Here is a 17,864-nt window from a genome sequence, read left to right as displayed (position 1 = left end):
AAAGGTACATGTGGAATAGACTTTCTAAAGGCTATGCAAGTATGTGCTTAGCTAGAAATGACTTTCCCCAATGAGAGAGCCCCTTTAACATGTCTGTGTCCAGGCCGGGGAATACAGCCCATGTGATGGCTGCATGTTCAGGCCAACCATGGCTTATCAGAACTGAGCTCTCCTAGTAATTTGTGATGTTGCGAGTTCCAGAATGACCCCACCACTGCTGTCCCGTACTCACAGCATCATGTGCCAAAGCATAATTTTTTTTTTCTTCTGGATGGCAGAGTACACTTTGAATTCAGTGATATAAAGAACATTGGAAGATTATAAAGATAATCTGTTTTCCCTTAGCCCAAACAGCAGCACAAGATGGGGTATTCCTGCCCCTGTGTGCTGTTAGGACAGGTGGAACTTTTAATTAGCTAACAGTTTTTCCCCCTATAAGAGGCCAGAGCGACCTCCTCCCCCCTGTGTTAGTCAAAAAGTATAAAAGGCAATATAACAATACAAACATTACCATAAACAATGGGAGGGAGCCTTGTGCTGCTGTTTGGGCTAAGGGAAAACAGATTATCTTTATAATCTTCCATTCCCCCTACGCCAAACAGCAGCACAAGATGGGGATCTAGCAAGTAAAATCCCAACTAGGGTGGGAGATCTTGGCAAGCAGATGCCAAGACAGAATGTCCGAAGGCTGTGGCCTCTGAGCTGCGCCAGTCCAATCTGCAGTGTCTGGCGAACATCAGATGAAAACTCCAGGAAGCAGCGGAACATATCTGCTCTAAGGAGAGCGAGCGTCTCTCTGACCGGGAAGTTGGTCCAATTCCGGTACTGGTAGGTCTTGAGCGCGAAGAGAGCAAGCGATGGCCTCCCTGATCAATCTTGACAGGGTGGCTTTAACACCTTTGTTACGGCCGTAGGTATTGATGAGCAGGTTCTTCGAAAGGAAGCTGTACAATCCAAATATATGCGCAGATATATGCGACCCTAGGACAAAATCCCTGGATGAACCCAAGTTGAACCCTATCAGGGAAAAAGGTAATGAATGGCTCCGAGGCAGCCAAAGCTTGTAATTCTCCAATCCTTTTGGCAGAGGTAATTGCCAACAAGAAGGTTACCTTGTAGGAGAGATATCTCCAGTCCACCTCTGTTAAGAGTTCAAACGGGGGAGAACAAAGCCCCTGAAGAACCGCAGCCAAGTCCCATTGCGGGACAGGGGGCCGTATCTGAGGGCGGAGCCTAGAGGCCCCTTTAAGGAATTACTTTAATAGAGGATCTTGTTATAACCAGGTCCCTAGAAGAGCGGAAAGTGCTGAAACATGAACCTTCAGGGTAGCTGGAGTTAGCCCCTTATCCAGGTCACTCTGTAGGAACTCCAAGACCGATTCGATAGCAGAGTTATTAAGCTGCCTATCCGAGATCCTTTGGTAACTCCTGTTAGTTGAATCCGCTCTTGAATGGGCCAACGTTCTTAGAACGGCCTGGGATAATCGTCTATCTCCGTATACGATGCGGTCAACCTCCAGGCCATGAGGTTGAACCTGTCCAGGTCCTGGCAGAGCTGTCAGTTCAGAATTACCAGGTTTTGGACTTGTGGAAGCCTCCAGTAGGTCCCTTGACTCATTAGGATGAGGTGGGTAAACCATGCCCTTTTTTGGCCAGAACGGCATGATCACTATTGCCGAAGTCTGGTCCTGCCTGAGTTTCGCCAATACCTTCGGAATCATCAGAATAGGAGGAAAAACATATGCCAGTTTGAACCTCCAAGGTATTGACAGGGCATCTACCGCCAAAGGATTGTCTTCCCGGTAGAGGGAGCAAAACCTTGTCACTTTGGCGTTGTACTGGGTGGCCATCATGTGAGCAATAAGCAAATATGCACCTAATAAGTAATGATAGTACATAGGTATATGAACCCTTCTTTTAGGTTCACAGCATATAGTCCCCGCTTAGGAATTAAATGCACATTGAAAAACAGCAAGAAATACAAAAATTTGGTTGGATCTTACCATAATGGCGGTGAATCGACTTCGATATTGTGAAGTTGACAGAGTGCCCATAGCAAATAGAAATTAGTGCTTTTAGTCTCTGCAGTGAACACAGAGGGAAAGCTGAAAGAGGACACGGCTTACCTTACAGCAGGGCAGTAAATGAACTGCAGCTGAAAAAGTCAGTAACCTGCACAAGGCAGGTAAGACAAAAGACTGCAGTATAAACCTAGATCTTTCACTCAGAAAGAAGGGAAAGAGAAGAAAGAATCTAAGACACCTTATTCTAAACCCTAGAGGAGGCCACAGCCTCCTCCACCTGTCCAGTCGCACAGGACAGAAAAAAACACAGGGGGGAGGAGGTCGCTCTGGCCTCTTATAGGGGGAAAAACTGTTAGCTAATTAAAAGTTCCACCTGTCCTAACAGCACACAGGGGCAGGAATACCCCATCTTGTGCTGCTGTTTGGCGTAGGGGGAATAACCATTCAGGTGATAAATGCAAGACTGCTGGGGCTCTCTATGATCACTTAAAGAAACAGGGGGCCCCCAATCCCAACAACATATGCTCACAGCAAGGATTGTAGCGGTGGTTGTACGTCTCCCTGCGGTGGGACATCATACACATCCTCTGGGATATCTACACTGAAACATTGGTACAAGGTAAAATGAAGGAAGAAACCAGCCAGACTCATTTTTCCTAAACCATTTCTGGTAAACCTGGTTGCTATTGGCAACCGCTCCATTTTCCTTGGTACCAGTTCTGACATATTCTCCCACTAATAGACCTTAAGGGCTAAGTACAAATCCACAACAATTATTTATTGATCCACCTAAAAATAAAATCAACTTTGGGAAACTTTAAGGGGCTACTCAAGACTATATTATAGGATAGGCCCTCAATATGGGATTTGTGAGGGTCCGACATCCAGCCAGCCCGTTCATTGATTACCAAGCACAGCTCCATACTAGTGCTCGTAACAGGAATTACACCTCAGTCTTAAAAGAGTTGTCTAATTACAGACAATTATCCATAGGAGACGGGATAGGTGTCAGATCACAGGAGACGGGATAGGTGTCAGGTCACAGGAGACGGGATAGGTGTCAGATCACAGGAGACGGGATAGGTGTCAGATCACTGGGTTCCTCAGCGATCAGGAAAATGGGGAATTGGTGCTTCCCCATAAGCCTCCTCATGAATGAAGCACCGGTGGGCGTGCATGACCGGAACTTCATTCTCCACGGTGAGAGGCAACCCCACAGTAGTGAATGAAGCACTGCTTGGTCATGCAATACTCGAGCTCCACTCCCAAGGAATCCCCCATTTTGTGGATCAATGGGAGGCCCAGCCTTTGTTCCCCAGGTATATGACACTTATCCCCTATCTACAAGCTAAAGGGTTAAGTGTCTCTAATGGCAAGTCTTGGAAAACCCCTTTAAGGCCAGGGTGCCGCGTTGCAAAAACACATTGTTTTGGCTGCAGGAGACACAACGCTGTAAAAACCCCCCAGTGTTTTACACCGCCTGCAAAGTGGATGGGATACAGGGTAACACCATCCACACATTGCAGAAAAAAATCTGCAGCAAAAAGGACGCAATTTCAAAAAGTCTCCCAGCATGTTAACTACATCTACGGAGACAAGTGGTGTTTTCTGTATAGGTATAATAGAGGTATGTATGTGATTGTTTTATGTGTGTATACAATATGGAATCGAGCTAATTATAGAGGACCTCTCATGTCCTCAGGAACATGCAGTCTTATATACTGCTAAGAAGCCGACAGTGCGCTGAATTCAGCCATGACACTGCGTGGTGCGGACCCCCCCCCCCCCCCCCCAGTCTATTGAGGAGTTTTGACAGGCGGCGAGGGGCATTCTTCACCACTCAGCGTCATCACTGGGTGTTAAGGAATGCTTCTCTGACAGTACAGCGATATGGACTCTACTGTCAGGAGGGGAGTTCCTCACGGACAGTCAGAAACACCTGACAGTGAAGAGCTATGGTAATGGCACTGATAGCTCTTCACCAGGGGCACATAATGGGAAAGCTGATAGCGTGCTGAACTCAGAGGACTGTCGGCTTTCTAGAGGTATATAAAACTGCAGGTGAGTGAGGACATGAAAGATCCTCTTTAAGGGTTAATTGTTTTGTGTGTCAGGTGGACTTAAAGGGGTTGTCCCGTCACAAGGATCCTATCTATAATGCTTGTAAATGTGAATGTAAGACTTTTCCTAAATACACTGCTTCAGCAAAACTGCTTTGTTTGGCCACTATCTCACTTTATTCATTTTTTTGTGGCCACAGCCCTGACCTAGCTGCTCCTGAGTCAAGTGATGTGTCTGCCTGCTCTCAGGGGGAGGGAGGAGGGGCTAAGTGCAGGGAGCGAGCCTGGAGGGGGGAGGGGTAGTTTACCCTTTGGGGGACAGGTGAAGCCAGCAACATCTCTATGCTTCTGCCCTGCATGAAGAAAGCAGCGGCAGAAGCGATGCTGTTATTCCGGGGCGGAGGAGCGGAATAACAGCATCGCTTCTGCCGCTGCTGTCTTCATGCAGGGCAGGCACATAGCGATGTTGCTGGCTTCACCTGTGCCGGCATCTAACTCCCCGGCATCCGCTGTAATAGGCGGATGCTGGGGACTGTTAGACGCTGGCACAGGCACATCGCTATGCTTCTGCCCTGCATGAAGACAGCAGCGGCAGAAGCGATGCTGTTCCGCTCCGGGGTCACATATGCAAAGCCAAGCGGCGAGATGCCGCCGGCCCTGCGTGCAAGCTCATACACCAGTCTAGCCTTCACAATGCTAATACAGACCCGCAGGGTGTCGGGTCTGTATTCGCATTGTGAAGGGTAGACTGGTGTATGAGCGCGCACGCAGGGCCGGCGGCATCTCGCCGCTTGGCTTTGCATATGTGACCCCGCCCACCAATGACGAGACAAAGCCGGAAGACAGAAGATTTTAGAGGAACGAAGACGGGTAAGTATGCGATGTGGGACAACCCCTTTAATGAAGGTGTTATAGGATATATAAAGAAACAACATTCCTGTTTTACTATGCTATGGGGCTTACATCCTCAAAACGCCCAAGCCGTTCATATTTTAGGGGTTTATTGCTTCATTTTTATTTGCTCTTTTTACTTTTCATACTTGATTAAGAGTTAATTTTTATATTGTGACTTCGGAGCGATGCCATTTTTTAAAAATCCCGTTTGGTATATCTAAGGGTGCACTCACACAGAGTATACGCTAAGCTCTTTCTGAACATAAAACACGTTCAGAATGAGCGCGTACAAAGCAGATCCCATTCATTTCTATGGAGCCGGCATACGTGCGCTTCCCATAGAAATGAATGGGCTGCTTTTTTCCCTATTCCTTTCAATGTGATACGCTCGTAATACATTGAAAGCATAGGGGAAAAAAAAGCGCCTCCCATTGATTTCAATGGGGAGCACACGTATTCCGGCTCCCATCCAAGTCAATGGGAGCTGCTTTTTACGCGCACTCTCTGAACGTGTTTTTCCTATCAGAATGAGCGCAGCGTTACATCGTGTGAAGGCTCCCTTAAGCTGTTGTATCTACTGCTCCTAAGCAGAACTAGCTGTAACAGACATATATGACCCTGCAGTGGTTCAGACATCCATCTCCTTACTAATAACATAACATAAAATGCAAGTCAGTAAGAATCGGCAGATAGTTGGGTCTGGAGACACAGTGGTCTGCATAAAAGATGTATTAAGTAAAGGGGTAGTCTGATAATTTTAAGTTATTCCCCGTGTTCAAGACATTTCACTCATCAGTGGAGTCCAGATTTCCTCTTCTGAGCAGGGCTGAAGTTTGTGCATGAGTTCAACCAATCCATTCATCCCTATGGGACGCTATTGAATAGACGGACAATACACATACAGTGTTTGCCAAAAGTATTGGCCCCCCTGCAATTGTCAGATAATACTCGTGTTCTTCCAGATAATGATTGCAAGCACAAACTCTTTGGTAATATCTTAATTTATTTTGTTTGCAATGAAAAAACACAAAAGAGAATGAAAAAAAAAGTCAAATCATTGATCATTTTACACAAAACTCCAAAAATGGGCCGGACAAAAGTATTGGCCCCCTCAGCCTAATACTTGGTAGCACAACCTTTAGACAAAATAACTGCACAACCGCTTCCGGTAACCATCAATGAGTTTCTTACAAGGCTCTGCTGGAATCTTAGACCATTCTTCTTTGGCAAACTGCTCCAGGTCCCTGAGATGTGAAGGGGGCCTTCTCCAAACTGCCATCAAGAGATCTCTCCACAGGTGTTCTATAGGATTCAGGTCTGGACTCATTGCTGGCCACTTTACAAGTCTCCAGTGCTTTCTCTCAAACCATTTTCTAGTGCTTTTTGAAGTGTTTTGGGTCATTGCCCTGCTGGAAGACCCATGACCTCTGAGGGAGACCCAGCTTTCTCACACTGGGCCTTACATTATGCTGCAACATTTGTTGGTCGTCTTCAGACTTCATAATGCCATGCACACGGTCAAGCAGTCCAGTGTCAGAGGCAGCAAAGCAATCCCAAAACATCAGGGAACCTCCGCCATGTCTGACTGTAAGGATCGTGTTCTTTTCTTTAAAGGCCTCTTTTTTTTTTCCTCTAAACTCTATATTGATGCCTTTTCCTACTTTTGTCTCCTCTGACCAGAGAACATTCTTCCAAAATGTTTTTGGCTTTCTCAGGTAAGTTTTGGCAAACTCCAGCCTGGCTTTTTTATGTCTCTGGGTAAGAAGTGTGGTCTTCCTGGGTATCCTACCATACAGTCCCTTCTCATTCAGACGCCGACGGATAGTACGGGGTGACACTGTTGTACCCTCGGACTGCAGGGCAGCTTGAACTTGTCTGGATGTTAGTCGAGGTTCTTTATCCACCATCCGCACAATCTTGCGTTGAAATCTCTCGTCAATTTTTCTTTTCCGTCCACATCTAGGGAGGTTAGCCACAGTGCCATGGGCTTTAAACTTCTTGATGACACTGCGCACAGTAGACACAGGAACATTCAGGTCTTTGGAGATGGACTTGTAGCCTTGAGATTGCTCATGCTTCCTCACAATTTTGCTTCTCAAGTCCTCAGACAGTTCTTTGGTCTTCTTTCTTTTCTCCATGCTCAATGTGGTACACACAAAGACACAAGTTGAGTCAACTTTAATCCATTTCAACTGGCTGCAAGTGTGATTTAGTTATTGCCACCACCTGTTAGGTGCCTCAGGTAAGTAACAGGTGCTGTTAATTACACAAATTAGAGAAGCATCACATGATTTTTTTTAAACAGTGCCAATACTTTTGTCCACCCCCTTTTTTATGTTTGGTGTGGAATTATATCCAATTTGGCTTTTTGATAATTCTTTTTGTGGTTTTCCATTGAAGACAAATTAAATGAAGATATTAATACCAAAGAATTTGTGATTGCAATCATTTTCTGGAAAAAAATAAGTATCATCTGACAGAATTGCAGGGGTGCCAATACTTTTGGCCAACACTGTACATGACCTAATGCTCCATTGATACGGGGCAAATAGGACCCAGATTCTTGTGATCAAAGGGGATCTCATCAGTTAACCCCCCACTTCTCAGCAATAACCCCTATTCTATGATAGGAATGGAATATAATAGGAAATTACCAGAATACCCTTTTATCACCATTTTCAGTATGAAGAATACATTTCAAAGCAGAACACGGGCCTCCTTAATCTAAATCATTAAAATGGTGCATTTTTTTTACATTAGAAACCTCTAACCCTGAGGCCTCATACAAAACATTTTGGGCGTGTCGTATAGTAATGATTCACATTAAAGTTCCATGTAGAACACTTTTCTCTCCAATGTAACACCACCACCATAGTTGAGGTAAAACAGCCTATCAACCAGATTTAGGGAACGTTCACATGAAGGAATCTGACGCTGAATCTGCCACTCATTGTATTCAATGCGAGACAAAGACTAAAGGAGGAGTCAAAATTAGTGGAGCAGAACTGGACGCAAATGCCTCATCAATTTCCACCATGTGAATAGATCTTTACTTGCCAAAACTCAGCTTGCAGAGTTCAATTGGCCTTAGTATAGCACATAGGATCTTTATGTTACAAATACTAATCAAGGTTGTGAGACCTAACATAGATATACACTACCGCTGCATGAACATGCCCTTTAAAGCAGGGCGGTGGAGTCAGAGTTGGGGACAATTTTGGGTGGAGCTGCAGAAGGAAAAAAAGGTACCATCTACACTAGCGTAAAAAGAACAGTTTTAAGGGGCATTCACACGGAGTAAAGTGATTCTGCCACGATAACTCACGGCAGAATCAGCGCTGATAAAGAGTCCCATTGACTTCAATGGGTTCTGTTTAACGGGCATAAAACATTGAAGTCAATGGGAGTCTTTTTTTTTTTTTTTTTAATCAGCGCTGATTCTGCCGCCAGTTATTGTGGCAGAATCAACGCCACTTTACTCCGTGTGAATGTCCCCTTAGGCTAAGGCCTCAGTTGCAGATTTTGCTTCAGTTTTTGAGTCAAAGCTAGGAGTGAATTGAGTAGAAGATAGAAGCATAAAAGTATAATCACTTCCTCTCCATTTCCCATTCCTTTTGTAGCCTATTCTAGATTTGGATTTAAAAAATGCAGCAGAATCAGCAATAAAAGAAGCTGCGTTTCTGCACCGTAGGGCCTCAGCATTTTAGAATTATTAATATTGTATAATTAGTTACATTATTTACTTTCACTGGCTTTTTATTATTTTTGCCAGACCCTGTCATCCATTTACAAAGGGGTTAAATTCAGACCATGGAAAAATTTAGGAAGGTTTTGGCCTAGCGACTCCACAGTCCTGCTTTACAGCCGCAGAATCCCGCTCCTTGGTTGCAGCCTTACCCAAAAGGGCCGCGAAGATGGGGAAGTTGCTCATCTTGAGGCCCAGCTGTTTGGCTACCTCTTGCATTAGAAACTGGTTGGTAGTGAGATTCTTCCCATTCCAGCTCAGCTTCAGGGCGTGAGAACTGTAGTAAGAAGGGATGTTACACAAGGCGTATTCAGAGTCATGAGCAATGAGGCCATGAAATCCATTCTCCCGGAAGAAAGAGACCACTTCCAGGTGATGATCCTCCAAACTCTGAAACACCTGAAATGCAGGAAGGGTCACCGTGTTTGTGAATATCACTTATTGGGGTCACATTCAGCAGCCAAGCAATGGATATGGAGCAGGAAAAGCCGAAAGACAAAACACAGGAGACTGCAGACAGGAGCCGGACAGACACCCACAGCCGAGGGAAGGGTGATAGCAACAAATGGTCAGCACAGGAGCAAAGGGTTAAAGCAGGACAACTAAGCAGCGTATTAAACATTTAAGCCAAAAAAAAATAAAAAATGAAGCGGTTTCAAAAACTTTATTATTAAGGGAAAATAAAACATTTTTCCATTGTTTCATGGCACAAAAATGTACAAAAAAAAGCCCAAAACAAAAAAGGTTACGCTAAGATTGTATCAAGCATGACCCAGCCCCATGCTAGCTGTTCCCAAGAGAAAGGGATAGGCACTCAGTACCATCCGAGCAATGGTTAGCTCATGATAGAACAAGGCCCTGTCACCTCTCCCAACACCTCCATTTTAGTAAATACTTGCACTCCCCATGAAATAATTCTGGTACACTGTTGTTCCTGTTACTCCTAGAAATGTATGACTAAATGGGCAACTAGGCGATACCATCCCGTTTGTCAAACGGGTGTGTCCCTACAGTCTGACACTGATTGGACAACGTCAGTTACCTTGGCATTGGCCACTTGTTGGCACATCCCTATACCCCTTAGGTCTGCCACTCCATTAATGCCTTTCCTGTTCAATCTCTCAGCACCCGAGTGATCTTTCCTGGTCCGACACTGATAAGGAATCAACCAAGCAGTGTCAAAAGCAGAGTTAAAACCAGTCAACGCCTGCCCGCTTGTCATATCTAAAATATCACTACAGATAAAAGCCCAGTAAATGTCGCCTTGGTACTGGCTGCGTCAATGTACAAACCTCTGCTCAGTGCCCTTTATAAATGTGATCTGACATCTGCTGACTGCTTCATCTGGATTACTTTAGGTGCTTCCTATGTACTCACTGGTAATGGAGCAGGCAGCTCTTCTAGTCCTCAGATATGAGAAACCACTATTACACCTTATGCATCCATATTCTTGCCCACAGGGGGCAATAACAGCCTAGACGCCTATGTGGAAAATGCTAAAGGGATCTCTATGGCGACATCACCCTACACCATGCTGCCATGGTGAACATAACGCACCATGTACTATGCAATTCCCAATCATATCAATGGCCGCCATGTAATAAATCTCCTAGACACAGCAAACCTGGCTATAATGGATGGCAACTCGGATGTAAATAAAGGCTGATCAGCACAGCTGTCATTGCAGTTCAGTGTGTACAATATCTAGCATAAAGGGGTCAGACCCTCACTAGAGCAGGCGGCCACTTCACAGGGTGACGCTAGAAGACAGCTGGCATCTATGGGGCCCCTGACCAACATACAGGAGAACCAGGTGACAACTAATAGGGCATTAGAATTTAAATGCAGTGAGTCCAAGTTAGGCTCTGTGCACACTGCACCTTTAAAAAGTTCCAGGACTTGTATACTCATGGCAGCATTAGGAGAGGTCATCAATATGCAATTGTGGGGGTCCAACACCTGAGAACCCCATATATCAGCTGGCTGAATGAGATCGAGCCCTCAGGTGAGTGCTCCGGCCTGGTCACTGGATATCCAGCACAGTGCCATGCATATCATATGGGCTGTGCTTGGGATTGCATATGACCGACAAACCTAAATACATGGCCAGGGAAGAGGCAGGTGATTGGTAGGACCCCTCTGTCCATACAATGAGGACTTCTCCTAAGGACAAGCCATCAATATGTAAGTCCTGGAAAACCTCTTACTATCTATCCAATGGATCCAGAACAAGTGTCCTTTGGACTCAATTGGTCAGATAAATCTATTAGTTTAACAGTATGTAGAATATATCAGGACGCTTTTACAAGTGTCAGAGTATTCTGCTATAAATAAATCTACATATGACAACATATGAAGCCCTTTACAATGCAGAGTAGTCACATGTTCCTAGCTAGTCAGGGGACACTGGCCTCCGAGGATGGAGGTGTAATAACCTGGCTCACTGCCCCACATCATACACGTGGAAGTCATGCACTATTGCAACTTGGCACTGCCATGACGCGCCAAAGTCCAGCTACGGGTCATTAACACACAACAAGGGGCTGTATCAGATTAAAGGGTTATTCCAGTAACAACTGGTTACCCCTATCCAAAGGACAGGAGGCACCTTATTAAATTGGTGGGTTGTGACCACTGAAACTTATATACTGTACCCCAATTTACATATAGCAGCTTGTGCACCGCTCTATTTAGTTCAATGGGATAGCCGAAGTGCTTCCTTACCTCTGAAGGAACAATCAAAATAAAAGGAGCTATGTACACCCCAAAGGTTATATCCAATGATATACAGGGCTAGGGTGATATGGGGGTGGGTTTACCAGCAGGCTCAGTATGGGAAACCTCTATGACCCATTACTCCTACTCTGACACTGCCCACCATCCCCTTTGGTTTCAACCTCCTGCTTCCTCTTATCGTTTCTTATCACATGGCTAACAATATTTTTCAAGCTAGAAAACCCCTTTAAGACTGCTTATAAGTATACCGCCGTTTACCAGCACCTCTGCTTGTAAGATGCCAAACCCTGCCAGTCTGCAAAGCAACAGGTGGGCACGAGGGGAGACTTCTCAATCGTAGTCCATAGAATAAAAAAGGAGCAGTGAATGTCCACGGCAACCAAGTTATAATGGACATTTTCAGAGGTCCTTTTGGAAATAAATCTAATAACCAGGTTGTTTGCTATGAGCCAATGTTCCACACACACTTCTGTAACTAAATTTAATAAGGATCTTGAGAAATCTCCCCTATCTTCAGATGTCAGCATGTTGCAGCATCAAAGCCTTTACACTGCAGCTACAAGAGTCAGATCCCCTGCCATGCAAGTGATCGCTACAGATACATATAGTAATGTGGGTTCAGCTCACGGACACGGGGTGGACATCGGTCTCCCAGTCTAACAATTGCTAAAACCCAGCTGTGCCTATGCGGGAAGCCAACATGCCACACAATGGTTCCTTATACCCCAATTTTTTCACCGGTAGACTAGAACTGAGTCATGCCATGACGCCACTGCATTCACTTTAGGCTGCCCGAGTGTTCGCCAAGCATGGGAGATGGAGAGAAGAGGCTGATATATGCCATTGGCAATGCTGATCTCTATGACTGGGTATGTGGGATCCTCCTGTTCTCACCCACCTAATAGCAATTAAGGTGCCAGCCATGTGACCCCTGCACACACAATGTGTACGGCCACCTTTGTAAGCTCCAACTATCACAAGCCCAAAAGAAGCCATGCCATCAAAACCTACGAACAATCTCCAACTCGCTACTGTGCATCTATATAAGATGTTCCATGTGGCATGCTGCATATCACACTGGCAGAGTTGTGTGTCAGTTGTGTTGAAGGGGATTTCCAGGCTAAACATAGATAGGTGGGGGTCTGTCACTCCCATCAATCAGCTGTTATCAGAAACTGAACAACAGAGAATGAAGCAGGAAGAAGACAGCACTGTTCTCTTTGTAGTGGTCAGATTGGGTACTGCAGATCAGCTCCCATGCACTGGCAGGTGTCTGAGCCCCACCAATATAATGTTAGTGATCACTCTTTGGCCCAGAAAAGCACCTTGCCAACACGACAATTACTAGATGCCACACAACCTTACTCGCCATACCCTAAATAAACTATGCCGTATTGTATTGATGCCCAATTTTTGCCACTTTTACTTGTAACGGTGCTCCAGTATTCAGCTTCCTATGCCATGCATTCCTGATCAGCGAGTGGCCGAATGGGCAAGTAGGTGCAGACTACAACTTGCCCACAGCATTGCAGCCAATACCTGGTTATGGCGATGCTACACCTGGACTAAAAGCCATGCTAACACCTGGCATATGTGGCATGCTTGTGCAGAGATAGCATGACTCAGGGCTAGGCTACAAGTGGCACATGTGTGGGGGATGGGCAATGCCGTGCAGCTGAGGAGGGGGCACAGACAGACATGGCACAGGGTGGGCACACTGCTCAGTCCTGGTTACCTTCACTCTGAACCGGATCATGGCCAGGCGAATGCAGTGAGCCAGGCAGGCGGGTGGCAGGAACCAGGCCCGGGGGGGCGGGGTGCCCTTGTTTCCAACGTGGCTGACAATGAGCTGCGCCGTCTGCCGCTCGCCCTGTGCCCGCCGGGCCCACTCGGGTAACCTCTCTTTGGCCAGCGTACCGTTGAACATGGCCACCAGCTCCAGGCCCCCCTGATAGAGACAGGCCTGGGACAGCGCCGCCAGGTAGCCCAGCATGGCGTTCCACTGGCCCCCGCACACCCAGTCAGTCTGGTAGCCGCCATAGAGCCGCTGGAGAGCAGAGTCCGCATCCACCAGGACCCGGCAGGGAGGAGGAGGAGGGGGCGCCGCCGGGGAGGGGGGCTGAGGAGGAGGAGGGGGCGGCGGGGCTGGCGGGTAACCCCCCGGTGACAGGCCTGCCCGGTGCTGCTGCCGGGCCACTGTCCGGGCTAACTTCAGCAGGTCGACGGGCACCACGGCCCCCGGGCATCGCTTCTCCAGGAACTCCTGGAAGCCCTGCACCCCCATTGTGCCGGGCCGAGGCTGGGACAGCTAAGGAGGAAAGCCGGATTAAACGAGGCGGGAGAATGGAGGGAGAGCGCGAATGACGAGAAGAGCGCGGGCTGACGAAGAGCGCTGACTGGAGCGGCCGCCTCCTCCTCACAGGAGCTGGGTGCGGGGGGAGAGTCCCTGCGCGGCACAAGCCGCCATCTTAATCGCCTTCTTCTTCGGCAGCTCTTACTACTACGCCCCACACTCCCCCTCAGACACACTGAGGGGCGCGGTGTTCTCTGGGATGTGTAGTCCCCGCCTCCTCAGCAGTGACGAATGACTATGAGAAAGCGAACTACAAATCCCGGGGGTCAATGTTTCTCTCAGCGTCTCTGTGACGCGCGGTGAATTCTGGAAGATGAAGTCTTCTCCTCGCTATCTGCTAATGCTAATCTAGAGAAGAAGACTACAACTCCCAAGAGCCTCCGCGGGGTCACGGTCCGTCTTCGCTAATGAGCTTTATCCAGGAGTTAGATAAAGCGCTTGTATATAGCCAGACGGAGGCAACATGTCCGCGGCTGTGAAGCGACGGTAATAAACGTCTGCTGCTTCGTGAGGAGGCGATTAGGAGTGAAATTAGTCCCGTAGAGGAGGGGGAAGCGGAAAGCCCCGATGCATTCTGGGACGTGTAGTCTGTACCGTATCAGTGACAGGCACATTGGCAGTCATTGAGACAATGCCAGGACTACATTTCCCGGCAGCCCTTGCGCCAGGATTCTGCCATTCTTTAGAGCAGCTTCGGAAAAAAATGCATAAAGTTTTTGCCCTTAGAAGGGTTTTATGTGGAAGTTTTTGATATATTTGGAGTCATTGACCTGCACCTAGTCCTTCATGTAATAACACAGGGCGGGTAATGGTGTCCTGTACAGGGTCAGGTACTTGTGCAAAATGGTGGGCACACAAATTCATTCAAAGTGGCCACCAGGGTTATCCATTGTATCAGAAGTCATAAAGCAGTATCAAAGGTCATGGACACGGAGCCAGCCACAGCGTCGCCACCGCCATTAGGCCAGTGGTTGCTAAGTAACAGGAAATGGCGTTTACCGCCCTGGTAAAGAGGAGCCGAGCAGAGCGATGTCAGGTTCTGTAAGAAAATATGCAGGAGAGCTTGTGTTTTATTTATTAAAATCTCCTTCTGGGCTTAGGAGTCCAGTGGGCGGTCCTAATAAGTAATTGGCAGCTTACTCTGCATGTGTGTGCATAGAGAGACCTGTCAATCACTGATTAGCACCGCCCACCAGACTCCTAAGCCCAGAAGGAGATTTTCATGAATAAAATGCAAGTTCTACTGAATATTTTCTTTAAAAAACTATATAATCAACCTACTTGGCACGTCCTGCTCTATAACATGGTACCGTCAGGTAGGACGGCATTGACAATGGCAGTGACTTCATTGGAGTCTGGGTCTGTGTTCAGTCTGAAGAATAAGGCCGACATAGGCCCTGTTGAGATATCGGAATAAGAGCTTGAGGTGGACGTCAGGCTCAGATTCCTCTTCATTTTCCACCCGTAGCAGAAAAAATGGGGAGTCTTGAGCCGCGGAATCCACAGTAAGATTGACGTCAATCTGTTCCAAAAACAATGGGAGGCAGAATCTGCCACAAAATCAGCGGCGTGTTAAGGGGACATACCATCCATCGTGCACAGATCAGAGGAGCTGGTGACACATCGGCCTGCAGGGCTTCTGGCTTGTGGACAGGATAAGAGATGGGGATGGCCGTCTGCTCCATGGGAATGGGAGCCCCAAGTCCTTCCATCTATCACACATGCACACTACTGCTCCATAGGGCATAGTTACCAATAGAAATCAGACGCTTTTCCATTGGCGGCAAAATTTATGGTTGCGCGGCCTATTTATGATGAGCATGTGCCAAAGCGGGCGAGGATGGGAAGGGTGTCTCTATATGACATGTATGAAACAGAAATGAACAAATGTGGCGCTGATTTCCTTGTGCAAAGTAAACCAAGTTTAAAATAATGTAAACTTAGGAAGTTTCGACAATTTACATGGCCATGTGTGACCACCACTCAATTTTTGTGAGGAGATTAGACACTTATCCCCTATTCTGTTGATTGGGAATAACTTTCATTCATGATACATCCCCTTTAAGACCTTGTAAAGTGTTCCTGGCCTTATAGGAGTACATTAAAGCAAACTCTCAGCATCCTGGACCACAGGAAAACCTGCGCAAATGCGCATAATATACGTTGGGTATGAAACTGGCCTATACCATACATTTTCTTAGGATAATAGTGCTCTTGCTCACTGCACCACTCTACCTACAGCTCACTACTTGATCTGAGCACCACCAATAATTTCTCGTTGCATGGCGGCCTTCATACAATACGTCACACTGTGTTCATGCCCACTAAGATGGTATTACTGCATTTGTGTGACTTAACATCTACATTTCTAGTTGTGATGCTTTGCCCTTTACAGTGGACAATCCCTTTAAGGATGTCATTGCAGAGCAGTACTTGCTATATTCATGTTATGCTCTACTTGGCATACCAGTGTTAATGCTATTTCTGTAAATGGGACCGCTGGCATCACCAGCCAAGACGATATCACATTCCCATGGCCCTTTACACGTCAGCTGCCGGGTTATTGCCAAATCATTGTTCCCACACGTAATGACAGATTATCAGCAGTATCACCGACAGCCGCAGCGTTCACCTTTTATCTCACCAGTGCCTTACTAGTCTCTTATCATTTCTGATTTGAACATATCTACCAGGAGCAGCCTTTGCCGTAGGAGTTGTCATGTTCCCATTTTGTATTATAAAACTGGACCATTTTCTAACTAGTAATTGCAGCTGTAGCCCCCTTTAGTCACAACACGTCTCCACTTACATTAGTGACCAAATTGCAGGTTAACATGGTGATCCAGATCACTGTATAGCCCTAGCCTATTTGGTTAAAGAGTATATACCATAGAGGCCACTATGGAAGGACACCACCTGCTTAAAGGGGAGTCTGTCAGCAGAATTACACACAGAGAAGATCTAAAGAGATTTATTGTGATACACAAATTGGCATGGAAGAGAGCTTACCTATCTTGCCAAGTGCTCCGGGGAAGGGGATATTGGGGGGAAGGGTCTTACCTATCCTGCCAAGTGCTCCGGGGAAGGGGATATAGGGGGGGGGGATGGGTCTTACCTATCCTGCCAAGTGCTCCAGATATTACTTTTCCCACCCCTTGTACTGGCTGGGAACACAAGCCTTTGCAACCATCACTAGCACCATCAGTGACATCTCCTATACATGGGCATGCTCCCTGCAGGCTCTTCTGATGTACATATGATGGCCGCAGTGCACATACACCCCCACAACAAGGGGTACACCGCCCAGGCACCAGCACAGACCAGCAGGATTGTGCAGTTCACACCAATGATGAGTTAGAAGGCTGTTAGTAGAGCACTGCAGTTGTACTGTGGCCCTTGAGCCTTAGGGGACCAGAAGGTGTGTCAGAAGCCCAGTGCTATAAATGAGCTATATCTGGGGGCTTGGTACAGCGTTATATCTGGGGGCTTGGTGCAGAGTTTGCACTGGGGTCCTGGGTCTTTAGGTTATACTGCATAAGGTTATATTCACATGGGGCACATTTACTGCATCATTTATGCAAGTGAAAATACATTCCATATATCTGAATTGTTCGGGGGTCTTCTTGTGAAGCATATGTATGGATTCAGAGGATGGGACAGTCATAAATGTATGCAACAAATCTGCCACGTTAATAATCCCTAAAGCCCCCCCATCTCTCCACATGTACATCACACTGGCTAAATGTTGCTTTCCTCCCTTCATCCATGGAGCGTGTATGACCACTTGTCAGATATTCTAGATTTTCCAAGTACTAGTCAGCAAATAGATAGTGAGATAGAAATCTTCCTCCTAGTATTAGCAAAAACCAAAATGACTGGTCACCCTGTCAAATCCAATGTAAATGCACCACCCACCAGAATTCTTACCAGTCTGATCATCTGAGCACAGCTAATGCCACAGGCGTCTCCTGGGCACTTCACAAATTTTTGCAACCTGCCTCTGCCACTAGAGAGAACTTAAAGAGTAAAAAAAAAAAAAAAAAAAAGCTTTA

At 46.6% G+C, this 17,864-nt stretch overlaps 1 protein-coding gene across 2 annotated transcripts in view; it reads right to left on the bottom strand.

Moving 5' to 3' along the window:
* Positions 1–13,980, bottom strand: part of FAM120C (family with sequence similarity 120 member C) — a 30,964-nt gene extending 16,984 nt beyond the window's left edge. For both annotated transcript variants that reach the window (XM_075259504.1, XM_075259505.1), the window contains exons 1-2: positions 13,195–13,980; positions 8,876–9,122 (exon numbers count right to left, since the gene is read on the bottom strand). In XM_075259504.1, coding sequence (XP_075115605.1) covers positions 8,876–9,122; positions 13,195–13,743 — 796 coding nt within the window. In that variant the 5' untranslated portion in view covers positions 13,744–13,980. The remainder of the gene's footprint in view (positions 1–8,875; positions 9,123–13,194) is intronic.
* Positions 13,981–17,864: the final 3,884 nt, after the last annotated feature.

Source organism: Leptodactylus fuscus, chromosome 11 (genome assembly GCF_031893055.1).
Source record: "Leptodactylus fuscus isolate aLepFus1 chromosome 11, aLepFus1.hap2, whole genome shotgun sequence".
NCBI lineage: Eukaryota > Metazoa > Chordata > Amphibia > Anura > Leptodactylidae > Leptodactylus > Leptodactylus fuscus.
Note: the sequence above shows the minus strand (reverse complement) of the source record. Positions and strands in the feature narration are given on the sequence as shown.